Source organism: Cuculus canorus, chromosome 2, assembly GCF_017976375.1.
Source record: "Cuculus canorus isolate bCucCan1 chromosome 2, bCucCan1.pri, whole genome shotgun sequence".
In the NCBI taxonomy this organism is placed as follows: Eukaryota; Metazoa; Chordata; class Aves; order Cuculiformes; family Cuculidae; genus Cuculus; species Cuculus canorus.
This window is the reverse complement of record NC_071402.1, coordinates 150,304,476-150,322,136: the sequence shown is the minus strand read 5'-3', so window position 1 is coordinate 150,322,136 and position 17,661 is coordinate 150,304,476. Positions and strand designations below refer to the sequence as shown.

Here is a 17,661-nt window from a genome sequence, read left to right as displayed (position 1 = left end):
TTATTTCACACCCTTTTGAGGAAAAAAGAACCCATTCTCTTCTGCTAATTACATATATATTTCTCTACGTGCAAAATACATTACCCGAGACAAGTAGCTCCGAAATTCTTATAAACCATACAGGGATGGATCTCACCAGTGCTTACATCTCCACACTAAGTGTTGTAGAAACCATAATTCTGAGAAAGGCACACAACCTTCCAGAGTAGTACTGGACCCTTGCCTCAAAAGGGGACAGAAGGGTAACTGTTCATTGAAGAATAAGTCTTTAATCATAGAATCACTAGGTTGGAAAAGACCTTCAAGATCATCCAGCCCAAATGTACCTGTCCACTACTAAATCATATCCCTAAGCATTTAATCTACCCGTCTTTTAAATACCTCCAGGGATGGTGACTCAACCACCTCCCTGGGCAGCCTCTGCCAGTGCTTAATAACCCTTTCAGTGAAGAAATTTTTCCTAATGTCCAACCTGAACTTCTCCTGGCACAGCTTGAAGCAATTCCCTCTCATCCTATCACTTAGACAAAAAGACCAACACCCACCCTTCTACAATCTCCTTCCAGGTTGTTGTAAACTGTGATAAGGTCTCAAAGCCTTCTCTTCTCTAGGCTAAACAACCCCAGAAACAAACAAGAAATAAACCAAATCTTTGTCCTATTCCTTTCTAATGACAAAAGTAAAGACATTAGCTGAAGGGCATACCCAAACCCCACTTATATTCATTACTCAAAAGTCCAACTTGATTTCAATACATTTGACATGCTACCATGTTCAACTGCTATGCTGTCTTATATCACTGCCTTCTGCAACAGACAGGGGCTGACGTGATGGTATTTCTGCAGTGGGTAGAATGATCCATCTCAAAAGCCCATAATTCTTGAAATGTGCTTTCTGTCTTGATGTAATATCTTTCCATTCACTCTTTCTCACCTCTACTGAACACAAAGTATAATGCAAGGGCATGGGTTTTTCCAGCTATCAAAGTTATACACATTCCATGGCTAAAGGAACCCAGCGGGAGTACTTTAAAACAAACTAGAAACTTCTGACTGGAACAGAGTTCTAAAAACAAAACATTTAACTTAGTGTATTTTCTGCCCATAGTGGCAAGAAATACTTAGCATTGCATTGGCAGTTTACTAGAAAAAATACACTTTGTTTTGTTTCTTATAAAATACCCTTTTTTCAGAGCCTAATGAGTGAATACTCACATAATTTTTAAGTCATGAGTGTGATGACTGTAATTTTTTTTTCTTTTGAGGAAAGTTTGTGTATATCTACACCTAGAATATTTGTGTGCTTCAGAATTGTTCTGTTGCTAGAATACCCTCAGGGCTGCAAGTCTCCTGTCCCCATCAGTCTACAGTGGAACACAGGTGAGCTGCTATTTGTGATTACTCAATTAGCTCTAGTCAAAAGTTTCTTAGGAGCAAATCATATGAGGTCCAACACAAAAAAAAAAAACCCTGAGACTGTGCCTGTAACTCTTTTTATCTAACAAATTATGAAAATCAATTACGATCACCTTCAAAATAGTTCCCTTCTGAGCCAACACACAGCGGCATATGATGCTGCCAACATTCAAAGCAGTTATACAGATCATTTTCTGAAAGGCTGTTGAGGCTCTGAGTCATTTTTACTTTCACAAAAAATAGGTTCTTTTGAGCACCAACTTGATCTTTGGGAAGAGGTAGAAATCGCAGGGAGCCAGGTCTAGTGAACAGGTCAGGTGATCAAGCACAGCGAGATTGTTATTAACTAAGAACTGCTCCACAAAGTGTTGGGGGCTGGTGCACAGTGACATTTTCTGACCGAGGGTAAGAAATTGTCTGTATCTGAATACATGCCCACTTGTACTGAGTGAAGCGATCAAGTTGAGGTTTGTCTCACTGTGACAGGTTAGAAAATGTTCTACAACCATCTCTTTTTCCCTTCCACTCCTGGTTCCTGAACTATAGGGTTACTCTCCATTTTTTTGTGTCAGATCTCATGGTACCATATCAGATTGGACCAAAATCTGTCTCTGACAGTGGTCAGCCACAGTCGCTGAGGGAAAGAGGGTAAGAATGGGGCAACCCACCGTGACACCCGCGTTGGTGGGCCCTTCCCATTTGCCAGCCATCTGCCACTGTCAGACAACCCTCACATCTATCAACCCTCATATCAGCTTGGAGAGCTGATCTACCAACAGAGAGGCATCCCTCAGCAGATGTGCAGAAAAAAGGGAATCTTGAGTCTATTAATATTTTAAAGCCTCATATAATGGAATGGCAAAATATTACTGTAGGTAAGATTCTTAAAAAAAGTCACTATCTGAAATTGTGCTTTTCCTCTTCACACCACTGAGCTATATTTTGATAATTCATTCCAGAAATATCATAGGCAGCACTGAAAAGAAATCTTACTGTGAAATCTGGAAAAGATTCAGTCAAAAGGACACTAAAGCTTTTTATCAAATCTGAAAAATATTACTTTTCTACTGCTACAGTGACATCTTCCTAATAAGTCCTTCAAATTTAAACACTGTCTTAAGAGAGTTCTTGGTCAGGTTAAAAAAGTACAGAAAATCTCTTCAGAGGAATCAAGTTTATATTCGCCATGGGTAGGAATGCAATGGAAAAGGTGAACTAAAGTTTTTAGTTATTTCCATAATGACTTCTCACTTGCTGTGGTCTGTCCTACTTTCTTTCCTTTTAGCCACCCAGTAGTCTCTCTTCTGAGAAGACAATTCTCAATTGCCCCTAAGGGAAAATTCCTAATAATATTTTAACCTACAGCAACATATCATCTTCATTAAAAAGAAAAATCTTAGATTTGTGAAAAGATATATTTGCAGATGTAAGTTTGCAGCTCCAGAGATAAGACAAAGAATAAAAAGCTACTTCACATTTGTCATATATTTAGAATAACTACATGTAGGTAATATATGAACTGAGAAACTGCAGAGTGAGTATGAAATTTATTCATATGGCACCTGGGGATTATAAAAGGAATATATATTTATTTTCTGCATAACTACATGATATCTGGGATTCTTTCACTGCTCCTTAAGGTCCAGAGTTAAATTCATTTTTCTGTGGGAGAGCTGGCAATATGCATGCTGAGGATCACCTTTGGAAAAGAAGGAACATCTTTCAGTTTTCATGCAGTTGCAAAGCTTCAGTTAGTGCATTTTTGGCACCAATCTGGTTTCAGAGAAATGTTCAGTTAATCTGCAACTTATCAGCTGTAGGTTGTTACAATCCTTCCCAGATGTCACCAGATACCTACTCATCAAAGAATGAAAACCATATCTTCTAACTTGTTCTAAAGTGGTGTGCCATATAATTTTTAAAGAGTTAAATGAAACACACAAAGTATTGCTATTGCAGAAGGCACTCCAAATAGCAGCTTCAAAGTCATTTAAGAAATGTCTATCTAGTCTCATTTTAAAAACCCTGTTCTAAATACTGTATTTGGAAATGCCATAAATTCTTTAGGTAACTCTAAAAAGGTACACAGGTGACAGTACTATGAAGTTTGTTATTACAGACTCTTCTAGTGCATAAAATTTTCATGTCATTGAAGTGCTCAATTGCCAAAGAAATGAGTGAAATAGAAGCCCAGATTCTACAGAAATTCAAGGTCTAATAAAAACTGCTGTGGCCTATTTTTTCCCATGCTGAAAGCAAAAGGGGTGAACGGTCCCATTTACTATGTGACAATGGCACTTACCTATAGTTAGGCACACGCATACATATTTGCATTGGTAATCAGAACTGAAATAAACAGACAGTCTTTCAGGTAATTATAGAAACGGCTGTCCTGTGACTTTTCATGAGAAAAAAATATCATCCTAATATATGACACGTTACACACAAATAAAATGTGGCTAAAAATAGATTATGAATTAATGCAACATAAAATACTGTGGAATAAACTAGTGTTAATAAAACTACACAATGAAATTAATCTATTTCCAACAAAGGTGCCAGTTTGCTGATTTTTTGCTTACTAAGACTAGGAAAAAGAGATGTTATCTACTGACTCCAACATCATAGAAGTTATTATAGTACACTAATGACCAGCTTGCCACGTTTAAAGGCTATTTATTCCTAACACTCACACATACACGCACTTTTTTTCCTGCTTTTATATTTGGCAACACATTAGGTCTCTATCAGCATTCATTGCTTTCATTTACAGATATTTGTAAAATTAATGTAATGAGAAAGTTACGTATTGCATCTAACATATTCAGCCAGTGCCATATGTGTGGTCTGTAAACGGTTTGTTGGGTTTTTATAACAAACTGGTGTTTAGTTAATATCTGCTCAGCTGGGAAGGACTTTCCAAAGGTTACATGGCAATGGTGAAGCTGGTCAAACAGAGTCCTGTTAGCACAGCTGACAAGAGCTGAAAGGACTGGAAGGTGGAAAAAAAATCCCAGGTAAGAATGAGTCTTCCCTCCACAGAAACCACAGCAGAAAAGTAGATTCTTCACAAGTCAGTACCCATTTTGGAGGCTGAAAACAGACCTAATAATCTGTCTCCGGGAAATTTCATTAAGCGTTCTGATAATTAGGTTAATCAGACAGTCCGGTGAAGCCAAGCCAGCTCTACAGGTATAAGAACGTTGTGATCTTTTCCTGCACCTATTTCATCATATAATAGTTCTTTTACTGAACTCTGCATAGAGTAGAATATTTGCTTTCTTAACATTTATATATGAACATTATCTAACACTGAGGAGTGCTTTAGGTGTGGCTGGCAAACTACAGAACAATACACCCTCTGTTTTCCTGACAGTGACAATCCCAAACAAAGTAACACTCACACCTCATTCGATAGGATCAGGATTGCAAGATGATACACCATCAAACCATCAAACCACCATTGCCCACCCTTCAGCAAGTGGAATTCTGTCAAATGAGCAAAGTACCTTTGCCAAGTAGCATTGAAGCTCACAGGCCAAGGCTACCCAACAGAGACAATGGAAAACTGACTAGTCAGAGAGAAAATGGTCAAATATTTATTTGCTAGTACTCTGTCTTAAACAGAGCTAAACATATTCTATAAAACCAGTTCTAGGCAAGTTCTATTCAAATATTTGATGCCTTAAATCACCTTAAATCCAGGAACGCCGGACTAATATCAGTGACATCAGAAGGATCCGAACCTGCAACCATTCTTATTTACACCAAACACAAAAACAGCTTCAGGCAGACAGGTGAAGCTATTCATGAAAGGCTGTATTTAATATACTTCTGTTGATAGCAGAGTGTCCTTGCGAAGCGATGAACTTTCATTGGAAAACAAGTTAGTATCATTCTAATACTGAGTGGTCAAAAGAAAGATAATGAATGACAAGGACCCTACCCTGTTAAAAGAGTGTATACAGCCAACATATATACACCCAAATTCAGACTCTGGCAGCTTCATGCAAAGGCTTAGGTGAAGCTCATCCTCTCCTTTACATACACCACCATTTATTTTAGTCTCTCCGGCATGAACCTCCCCAAACTGCAAGTTAAGAGAAGAAAGTACAACCATGCTCCCTTTAATCACCTGTGTAGCCCACCCATCACTGGGTAGCTGATCATTTCCCAGCTCTTTCCCACCTGCTAAACTATGAAAATAATCCCATAATCTGACGATTATAAAGCATTGTTCAAAAATTCTCTCAAGTAATTCTTTAATTAAGGATGTTTGACAACCGGGTGTGATCAGTTCCTTCATTCAAGCTGAATCAGATCCTTCACAAAAGCTGTGTGTTCTACTTTCTCAACAGCCAGCCGTTTGACAGCTGTTTATTCTCAGGCCGTTGCCCTGTGTCCATTTCCTCCTCCCTTCTCAGTTATTTACTTTCAGATTATAAACTCATTAGAGCAGCAGTTACTCACAGAAAGAAAAGCAAATGGACAGGGAAAAAGAGCCCTCAACTGTCGATCTCTGTCTTGTTGGGCAGCATAAAACCAAACACATATAGCACTAAAGCAACCTTCCTATTCTGCTTTTTAGATGTTATTTGATTATAGTATAGGGTCTAAAAGTGTGAGCAGTTGCTCCTGAAGAGCAGGATTGTTTTATTTTTCTGCAGCTCAGATGGAAATTCATCAGATTGCATCAGCTAACTTTGGATTTTCCTTCAAAATTTCTGGGTTTATTATTGTTGCATTTATTCTGAATATGCAATTTTTATAGCTGGCCTTTGTACTTGGAAATCATTCCCTGCTTGCAATGTACATTGATAAACTACAAGTATGAGCTGACCTAGTTAACCAAAATAAACCTCCAGACAGGTAGTAATAACAAGAATACTGTAATGAATTTAAAATTTTACTTTATAATGGAGGAAAGGGAAAGCTACAGAATCTGATCCCAGATTTCAAGGGTAAAACAAAACCAAAACCAAGAAATCCAGACATTTTTTAAACACAGATCAAACAAAAAAAAAAGAAAAATCTAGAAGGAATACCCTGTGCCAAAGAATAGGGGAGAGAAGACAGCATCTCTGTCAGCTGTGTCTCTAACTCCAACATGTGTTCACCCACCTAAGTGCTTGATGATATTTACCTTGGTATCTTGTCTCCATTAATATCCAGCTATTTCCAGAACTTCATGATGGAATTCCCAACGAAAGAATTCCCATATTTCTCTTTTCTCCTCCATTTTTCCTTCATTTAGTACATAAATAAGTAGTGGGATAGTCACCATTGACTATAGCCTTCTCCAACAAATGGAAGGAGTTGCTATAATCGACAGAGTCACACCAACTGTATCCTGGGCTGCATCAAAAGAAGCACGGCCAGTAGGTTGAGGGAGGTGATTCTGCCCCTCTGCTCTGCTCTAGTGAGACTCTACCCAGAAGACTGTGTCCAGCTCTAGATCCCTCAGTGCAGAAAAGACATGTTGTGGCCTTTCAATACTTAAGGGGGGGGCTTATAAGAAAGATGGGGAAAAACATTTTAGCAGGACCTGTAGCAACAGGACAGGGAGTAATGATTTTAAACTAAAAGAGGATAAGTTTAGACTAGATAATAGGAAGAAATTTTTTTCACTGATGGTGGTAAAACACTGGAACAGGTTACCCAGACAGGTGGTAGATGCCCCATCCCTGGAAACATTCAAGGTCAGATTGGATGGGGCTCTGAGCAACCTGATTGAGTTGACATCCCTGCTAACTGAAGGGGGGGGTGGAGCAGATGGCCTTCATGGTCCCTTCCAATCCAAACCATTCTGATTCTATGATTTTATTACAGTGATAAACTGTGTTTAGCTGAGGAACTGTTTTGAGATGTGGGGACAAGTCATAGAAGTAGTTGGGTATAATATTTTGCCAGTGTAAGTAAAGTATTGCACTGGCTACATACTGAGAATACTGATCTGTGCTAAAATCTAGAAAAAGAAGAAAGATTTTATGAGTAATAGCTCACAGAATATATTTGATAGCCTAACATCTATCATATCAGATAGCACATAAAGCTGAAATATAAGCAGCAAGTATTCCACAATCTAAACTAAAATTATAACAAATCACTTTGCCGAGAGAAATGCACCACAATGCATACATTCTTTGAAAAATAGAATAAGCATTAACACTCTTTAGTGGTAATTTATCTGCATTAATCAAAGGTTATAATCTTTGATGCCACATTTTTAATTCAGCATTGATAATAAATAGAATTTAATGTTTAACTTATTAATCAATTCTTTAAGTGAGGTCAGGTTAACAGGACACGATCTTTCATAAGGACACAAGTCAAGGTTCCATGCCATGAAGAGCACAGAGGTAATGATGGCATAAACTAATCCTATCCCCAAATCCGTTTCCCTGTTGCCATTTCATAGGCAGCAGCACTAATATCCACCCTGTTTTAGATTATTTTGTTGTTGGTGGTTTTGTTTCAGCCAAACCAATACCCTCTACAAAGACAAGATCAAGCAGCAACTGGCTGGAATACCATAAACTTTTGTTGTGGCCAAACGTTCTGTATTGCAAAGCTGCAGTCCAATAATAGTTGAAAAACCACAGACAATTTCTTAACATAAAAACTCTTCCTCAGGCCTGAAGATGAGGCGTGGCCTTCCAGGCGAAGTAAAGCAGTCATCTGGAACAACTGCTCTCAGTTTAACAGAATCATGTTAACCAACTAAAAATGATGTAGAGAAATGATAGTGCACCTGGTGCAGAGTAGAATATTAACAAGAGAAGAGGTTATAATATCCGCCCTTTTAGGACAGCAGCAGATAGACAGGTAATTATCTCCTGCAGAATAATGAGAGCAGAAGATTTCTGTGTGCCAGAAATCCAAAATATGTCAGTTTTTCAGCATCCAATATTGATTTTCATAAGTTATTTTGTAGAATTTATTGAGGTTCAAACCCGAGAGATAAAAGATTACTTGGGTGGAAGGGGGTAAAACGGATTTTTTTACACGTATCTGGGTATTTCATACCTTTTGTTGAACTTTGTAAGTTTATTAGAGTATATAGTACGTAGAGTGTGTTTGGTCTCTATTGTTTTCTAAAAGGACATCTGGAAGTACATTACATTTTGAGAGGCACATGTATCTCTGTACCTTGGACTTGTTGCCTGTGATTTCAAGCTTATATAACCATCATTGCAATCTGTTAAACTATGACTGAAAGAAAAGACCTTACACCCACTACAACCAGCTGTACTTCCCACCAGACTTCTAGTTACTGATTTTTACTCCTTAAAATAGCTTGGTTTATCAACATATTAGTTTGAAGGAAAATAGATATGCAATGTTAAGTGCTAACTCTCCATTCAGAGAGATCGTGCATCAATGCTCTATGTTTAGTGTTTTAAGAATGCCCCACTGAAAGAAACTACGGGAAAAAATGCAGTAAGATGCAGTAATTTACTAATCTACATTACTTCTCAAAAATTCCTTCTCAACAGGAGTAAATTCTATAAAGCTAAGCCTCTGTAATCTTTTCAGAAAGAAATTCCCTGGTTTTTGGTGAGCACAGCTGTTCTGTACAGCATACTGTTATTGGGAATGCTATAGTGTATTGATATTGTGAAATGGCTGAGATAAAAATACAGCCCTTCCACTACCCTCTCAAGTAAAGCCCCTAAAACTCACATAAGAAAGCTCAGTGATCCTACGTACATATTAACCCCCATGCCCTTTATATTTTCTCTTGACTATCCAAAACTAGTAAGTCTTCATGATCCCCTTCCTTCAGCTCTCCAATCCCAGGCTCCCCTACTATCTGTCCATCATACCTGCAGACCTCCTCTTCATTTACCTGCTTTTTTCCCCCTTGCTTGCTCATTCCATCATGCCCATTTCTTCTCTCTCTTGTTCAGAGGTGACCTTCATTTTTTTGCAATTACCAGAGGGAGATTTTCTCAGAGACATTTTTTCCTAGGACTACTAATATCTCAAAGTCATGCCTGTGGTTTTGAAGTGATGTAGTAGGTGATCCTCAACCAACCCAACATTAGTTTCAGCTACCTCATTAGTCTCACCTCAGTGGGGAAAGACAGGTGAATCACTCTCAAAATGTGCCTACCTCTCCCTGAGCTTAATCTGAGCATCTGACTCTTGCATACCTAAGGCGCAGTACCTACCATGTAGGTATTTACAGCCACGTACTCAACCTAATCTAAGAAATGTATTACCTTGATACTAAGTGGAAAGCAATAGCAGCGTTCAGGGAGATATTTATCTGACCTATGTTTGATAAGTACATTTAGGTAAAATTAATTCAAATTTAGAAACTAGATATAGGTTAAAAGGAGCCTAGAGTGATTAGCTCAAATAATTACATTTAGTTAGATGAATCCCATCCCTTACATTATGAGAAATAAATCCTTTTGTTCTATCCCCAGAGCAGTTTCTCGTAGTCTACACACATTTCCTAACTCCCTTTTTGCCACAGCTTTTGCCTAAATGAATGAATTAATATTTCTATTATGTGAATCCTTTTTCTTTCTTGTCATCTTGCCTCTTCTTCTCTTGCTTCAAATCAGTCCATTGAGCATTTCAGTTTTGCTGCTGCATTTGTTTCTTCCATGAGAAAAAGTAACTCCACCCAGACACCAGTTTCCATCTTTACAGGTCCTATACAACACTAATTTCCATTCCTGATCTTCGATTCCAATAATTTTACTTCTACTAAACATTTCATTTCTCATTACCTCTTTTAAACATCCACATTCCCAACATGCCTCTGTTCCTTGGTATGTCACTGATTGTTCCCCTGCAAACGTGCACTTCATCTGCATCTTAATCTGTTTATTCTTCATTTGCAAACATAACTCTGTTGCACAAGCAAAAATATTATTTACTTCCTTCCTGGATTTATTACTACTGACCATATTGAGCCTAACAAAATACACATCGAGCTCAGCATCCTGTGTTTGATAGAGAATAGAAGTGGATTTTGCCTCTTGGATACTTCCACAGCTTTGCCAATGTTATCACCAAAACCAGACTGATTTTTCCATCAATCTTTATGGAATGCCCTCCTAAAACCACTTGTAAACACCAACACAGATTTTAGCAAGACATTATATATACTGATTTTGTAAGAATAACTTCAGAGATTACATTGAAATTTTAGGCTGCAGTGTAAGCAGGATAGGGCAAAAAAATATTTGTCATTTTCAGAAAGTTGGAATATTCACTGCTTTTTGGCTTCCACAGGTCTTCTTATGCATTTGGATACAAATGACTGATAGTAATCACCTACATTTGAGCTTGTATTCTCGTTCTTTCCAGCCCATGCGAATTTGATTGATGCAGTAGACCTCAACCCCTGTTTATCCACAGGCTCCACTGCCTCCAGGGACTGCCTTGGCCCTTTTCCGACTAACGGCATTCTCTCAACACTAAGGTTTATAAGCATTGCTGGTCACCCTAACAAAGTACACAGGCAACTGCCTAGCTATCATTAATGTGTCAATATTAATTACCCTGTGCTATTTTAGCAGAACTGCCCAAATATTCCAGGATCTAATAACTAGGAGTAACCTAATGTCCTCTCAATACGCTGAGTGACAGTGTGGTCTGACAACAAAGTAGTACGACTAGTGTTATTCCTTGGTAGCAAAAAAAAAGAAGGAAGAATCACAGAATCATAGAATAGTTTGGATTGGAAGGGACCTTAAAGATCATCCAGTTCCAACCCCCCTGCCATGGGCAGGGACATCCCACTAGATCAGGCTGCCCAAGGCCCCATCCAACCTGGTCTTGAACACCTCCAGGGATGGGGCAGCCACAACCTCCCTGGGCAACCTGTGCCAGTGCCTCATAGTGAAGAAATTCTTCCTTATCTCTAGTCTAAACCTGCCTCTCTCCAGTTTATACCCATTGCCCCTAGTCCTATCACTACAAGCCTTTGTGAACAGGCAAATAGAACAAGACAAGTACAAATATTCTCTTGTATTTCACCAAATGATACAGCAAGATGTTGGGGTACACTCAGGTAGGAAGCAGAATGGAGTTTATATTTCAAAAAAAATCCTGTCTGTTTTCTCTCAATCAGTAAAAGAATCCAAAAGAAAAAAAATCTCCCTTAAAATCTCACCCTATGAATAACCTTTAGATCCCCCTGCAGTGACTTTCTTTTATTGAGAGACAAAGAATCCACTTCCTGTCCTTTCGAAACTTTGAGCAAGTACACGTGAGAAGGTAAAAAGATATTGTAGGAAAGAATGTTGTAGAACAGTCGCAGCATGACGCCAAAACCAGTAACACTTACTCTTACGTTTAGTTCAGTGGAACTAACAGATAGGCATGTCTTGATACCAAACTACTTTCAAGTAGCTTTCCAATAAAACTGATTGCTTAAGAAACATTTCTAAAATATACAAAAGTACTTTTAATGAAGGGAAGCATACAGCTTCCTACACTGGATTCTTCACATTCTGAGCAGATAGCATTATCCTAATTAAATTATTTTGCTGATACTTTTATTTGCTAGCATTATATCAAAAATGACACACCATCATCAAATCAACCAACGTATCAAAATACCTGAGTGCTTATGAAAAGTAATGTAACTGGAAAGCCAGGCGATTTTACCTACCGAACAGATGGCAACACTGTAATTCTCCTACTTTCTCAGCCACTCTGCTACAAGCCTCAACAGCATCTTGATCCAAATGCTGCCAAAATCATTGGGAAGGTAGGCATTGCCTTTGATGAGCTTCAGCTCAGCTCATAGTTTCTGCAAGAAGCAACATTTCAGTCCTCATGGCTCTCTAAGATGGGTGACAATTACAGCTGAGAGCAATTTCTGTCAATTTCTGTTAGTTTTGTTACGGTAACATCTACCCAACAAGAACTAAACCAAGACCCACTTTTTTGCTGTTCCTCATGAAACAGCCATAGGTAAAAGCTCTCTATCACTACTTCCTTTAGATTGTATTTGAAGTATTGACTGAAAAGCCAAAAATGTTTTCTTTTTTCCCAGTATTTATTTCATCCTCCTGTAATTTAAGAATCACCACTGGAGAAACCCTTTCTACCAATGCTAAGTTAGGTCCCTAACCTTGTAGTTTCTTACTTCTGTTCAATGTTAATCATTTGAAATTCCTAATTCACATCTAAAATACTTTCTTCAGCTGTGAAACATACACACCATGCTTTGTGAAAGTACTACAATTAACATGCAACACTATTTAAGTGTCTCTGAGTAAAGTTTCTACCATTAATAATATTCCCCAGTGGAATGTAAGATGGTCTTTGCTCACTGTATGTGTCAGGAACTCACAGCCACAGGTTTAGTAGCATCTTCCATGCTTATAAGCTGAAATGTGTCTGACTTGTCCTTTTGTTAGTTACTTAAAACCTAAATTCACCCATCTTTAACATGTAGAAATTTTGCGTACGATGATTTGTATACAACTTTGAAGGAAGTTTTTCTTACGTGGTTCATGGAATAGCTGTTTTCAGAAATTTTGGCAGCATATTAATGTACTTCTGAAGAAGAAAATGCAGACCAAAAAATGGGGTTGCACACAGCACAAAAATATCAAATTATATTGCAAAATTATACTTGTATTCACTGAAGGTTATAAGGATCATTTTACACATTAGAGGTCACTGTGAAGGCACTGCAGCAAGCACACACATATAAGGATGACTTCTGCAGGAATGTATCATTATTTTAGGACTAATGAAATAATGTGATTAACAATGTTCACAATTTACTTCGGTTCAAAGTTGTCCACCTTACCTAGAGTATCTAATAGGAAAAGAAAATGCCACTGCAACTTTCTGAATAGATGATTCTACTTAAAACACTGTACAACTGCACTAAAATACTTTAGTTGCTGGAGCTGCAGTTTTTACTTGAGTATTATAACTGCTTATGTTTTATTGGAAAGCATTTTAAGTTTAACTGCTTCCTCAGCATAATTATTGGCTAATAAGAAAATGTCTCATTGAGAAAAAAAGTCCTTACAACCATTGCTACAGGAGCAGAATAACCCAGACCTGGGGAACTGAGTAAACATGATCAGGATATATTGTTCAGATGTGGTTACTTACTAAACCACTTTTACAAAGAAGTTCCAGAATTGTAAATGGACTGTGTCTGATCAAAAAATAGAGATCTATTTAGAATACTAAGCTACCAGGCCAAAGACAAATGTACTACGTACTCAGCTGAAAATGTTTTTCTGCGGGAAAGATAAGACTCTCTCTCCTAGGCTAAACCTGGGCAAAAGACAATGAGAGAGGAAGGGCTATACTTTACCTCATTTATTCACATTTAAAATGCTACTTAAAATACCAAGAAATGGAAAAATACAGGTTTTTGTTTATAATAGCATCTTATAAAAACACATTCAATCTATTCACAGGAACAATCTACAAAGCCTCATGAATTGTATAGGAAAAAGAAGCTCAAATCCAAATCTTTTATTATATTTAACTGTAACTTTAAAAATTCCAGTTTCTTAAACAAGTTTGTAAGTATGTTACAAAATAAACAGGTCACCATTTGGAGGCTATTACTATATTGTAATAGTAATATTTGGCCTAAAGCATAGGCCAAAGTTGACAAAAAAAAAGAGGAAAATAATTTAAATGAATGAAAACATCCTATGAAACGGTAAAGGTCATGAACTTCTGCTTCTGAACCAGCTTTTAGGAAGACTTTCTGGAACAATAGGAGCAAATTAATAAAAAAACCTTGTTTTTATAATTACATGGCTTTTAAGACAGTTTCTAGCACGTATTACAGAGGTTGTACAAGGCACCTGTGTTTGGTTTTCAGTTAAAGAAAATGGGACCATGCACAAGAAGAAACCAAATTAGTATCTCCCATCTATAATCACAAATGATCCCAAAACTCAGACACTTTGTAAAATTACAGTTGCATCTCCCGATTGTGTCTAAAAAATAGTAGTCTAATATTGAACAGAACCCATCATAATAAATAGTTGAAATCAAGATTAATGAGATCTGAAACATTGATCAATAAAAGAAATAAAGGAACTCTAAAGGAAGAGACAGCTAAAACTGCTTCACCTCCAGCAATGCAAACATTTTCTTGCATCTTGTCAAACACAATAAATCCCTTCCCATCTTTCATAGACATCCATGAGATATGAGTTAGTTCTGTATTTCAGCAAGAAGTAGAAAGGCTCAGCTTGCCTTACTGCTATTGAAATATCTCTCAATTATACCTCCCACACCACTGGACTCACTGTGTAAAATTGAGTCTGCTCTTCCCCCATTCCCTTCGATGCAAGGAACAGGCAGGAAGGCATCCTTGCTGAGGCAGAAACACAGGGAAGTGACAAACAAACAAATATTGTTCTGTAGCTACAACATGCTGAAAAATACTTTGTGACCCAGACTGCTTTGCAGTTTATGTATGGGGAGAGATAATCAAAACCTGACTAGTTTGAAAGCACAATGTGTTGCCTATTGCATTATTAAATGTAAAAATTACAGCTATTACTTTCAATATATTTTGCAAGCTTTCTCTTTGGCAGATTAGCAGAAACTGTCTATATCTATAGCAACCAGGAGAGAGAAGGGAGGGATCTAGCCAGTCCAAATCATTTCTCCTTAAAACCTTGCATCACTACCTTCACTACAGCTAGCATTTAATAGCTCATTTTTATTGCCACTTGACTGAAGCCTCATTAAAAACATGGTCAGCTGATTTTAATTCCTTCTTAAAAAACAGAATGTACATGAGGAAGACTGCACTGATATTTTTGCAGACAGCTTCCTTTGCTTCTTAAAGTAATTTTATTTTTTGTCTCAGAAAAATATTTTCTTAGGGACAGCTAGTTTACCTTTCACTTTCTGATCTCCATAACCAATCTAGGTAGGAACTAAATTGGGAAAAAAAAATAAAATTCTCCAAATAATGACCTTCTTGACTTACAGGGAGCTTTGGAAAGATACAGTAAGTGAAATGAGACTGGTTGTATTAGTAAATATCATTGGAGATAATTCTGGTGAGCATAGAATCACAAGTGTCTCAGCATGAGAGGACTGCCAGAGAGGGTGGCACAGAATAGCATCAATCTTAAATGCACAGAGTTTGTTTTCAGGATCCCTGCATGTTAGTGGGGGTCATTTTAGCAGCTGGGATGTTTATTGCAGATGGCATCTTCTAAAAGAGGAAAGGATTGGTCGGAGAATATATCAACAGAAGGAAGTTGTTTAATGGTCTTCACCAGGTATTTTTAGACACCTCTGAAATAGCCTTAACCAGGAATGAGTGCCACCTTCCACCTCCCGCAGGATGAGTTACTGGTGGACACTAGCGAAAGCTGAGCTGCACCTGAGGGTCTGTGGCTTGAGGATTTCTCACGGTTTCCAAATATCAGGGCAGGTTGGTGGGCTGAATCCTCTAAACTGGGAGGAGGATTAGATATTTGGAGCCTGTGTGCATTTTTGGTAGCTCCCCACTGGTGTACCTCGATTTTAGGGGCTTCACGATTGCCTTGGCTGAATTTGTCAGTATGTAGGGAGCTTCAGTGAGATGGGCTCCTCGGAGATGTCCCCAGAGATCGTGCCAGGACACGCAGCCAGGATATGGAGCTGGGACCCTGGCCAGCCTCGGGGTGAGCAGGGAAAGTCATCAAGGGCTGGGGGCCATGAGGGGATGGAGGACAGGGACCCTCAGCAGGAGTGGGTTGTGAGGTACCAAAGGATGGTGCCCCTCAGTGGGATCTGTCACGAGAGGCCAGAGGACGAGCCCCTCAGGATCTGGAGGGCAGGGACCCTTAGAGGGAACCGTTCCTGCAGGGCTGGAGAAGAGGGACCCTCAGCAGGAGCGGGTCGTGAGGGGCTGGAGAAGAGGGACCCTCAGCAGGAGTTGAACCCGCGGGGATGGAGGGCAGGGACTTGCAGTGGGTGCTGCTCCTGGAAAGCTGGTGGACAGGAACCCTCAGCAGGAGCCGCTCCTGAGAAGCTGGAGGGCAGGGACCCCTATCGAGCACACCGGGAGCCCTCGGCTGGCCCCAGCACCGCCGCCCGGCGCTCCCCGGGGCCGCCCTCGTGCAGCCGCGCGGGTCCCCCCGCCCCCGCCCCACTCACCGGTGCGCGCCCCGGCGGCGGCGGAGGGCGGCTGGCTGCGCGGGGCGGCGGCGAGGAGCTGCAGCAGCGGCGGCAGCAGCAGCGGCAGGACGGAGCCGAGCGCCCCCATCATGCCTGGCCCATCGCAGGCGGCCGTCCCGCTCCCCTGCCCGCCGCCGCCGGCCCTCACTCCATCCCGCCGCCTCCCGGCTCCGGCAGACGCAGAGGATTCAGCACCAGGGACAGCGACCGGCCCCGCCTGCCCGGCCCCGCCCCGACCCGCCCGCGGGGGGGGGAGGGGGGGGGGGGGCTCTCTCCGGCACCGGCCCCGCCCCCGCGGGTCAGGGCGGGAGGGGCTCAGCCGGCCGGGAGAGGGGCAGCGGGGGCTGTAGTCACCAGAAGGGCTGTTTCCTTGGATCCCCCCTGAGGGGTGTGGGAATGGGGGGAGAATTATTAACCGCGCTGGTTGTGCACACCTGTATCTGGAACCAGTTCAGTCCCTGATGAAGTTCTGCCCTGGAAATCACGCCAGGAGTGCTGAGATACTGCGATGGGGTTTGGCCCCCGCTATACAAAGAGGGTGCGGACAGGCTGGAGAGGGTGTGAAGGGCCACTGAGGTGATGGTGCAGTTGCCACAGTGGAAGGACAGGATGTCATCCAGAGGGACCTGGAGGGGCTGGAGAAGTGGGGCTGTGAGAACCTGATGAGGTTCAACAAGGCCAAGTGCAAGGTCCTGCACCTGGGTCGGGTAAATTCCCGATTTCAATACAGGATGGGGGATGATGGGATTGAGAGCAGTCCTGCAGAGAAGGACTTGGGGGGTGCTGGTCAATGAGAAGCTCGTCATGAGCCAGGAATGTGTGCTCACAGCCCAGAAGGCCAACCGTGTCCTGTGCTGCATCCAAAGACGCGTGGCCAGCAGGGCGAGGGAGGGGATTCTGCCCCTCTATTCCTCTCTTGTGAGACCTCATCTGGAGTGCTGTGTACAGTTCTGGAATCCTCAGCATAAGAAGGATGTGGAACTGTTGGAACAGGTCAGAGGAGGGCTACAAAGATGATCAGAGGGCTGAAGCACCTCCCTTAGGAGGACAGGCTGAGAGAGTTGGGGTTGTTCAGCCTGGAGAAGAGAAGGTTCTGAGATCTTATAGC

The 17,661-nt window shown here is 40.5% G+C and overlaps 1 protein-coding gene across 1 annotated transcript in view; it reads right to left on the bottom strand.

Annotated features, from left to right (window-relative positions):
* PTPRN2 (protein tyrosine phosphatase receptor type N2) overlaps positions 1–16,775 on the bottom strand; it is a 653,541-nt gene extending 636,766 nt beyond the window's left edge. Inside the window, exon 1 of the mRNA XM_054058934.1 lies at positions 16,533–16,775. Coding sequence (XP_053914909.1) covers positions 16,533–16,644 — 112 coding nt within the window. The 5' untranslated portion in view covers positions 16,645–16,775. The remainder of the gene's footprint in view (positions 1–16,532) is intronic.
* Between the last annotated feature and the right edge of the window lie 886 nt (positions 16,776–17,661).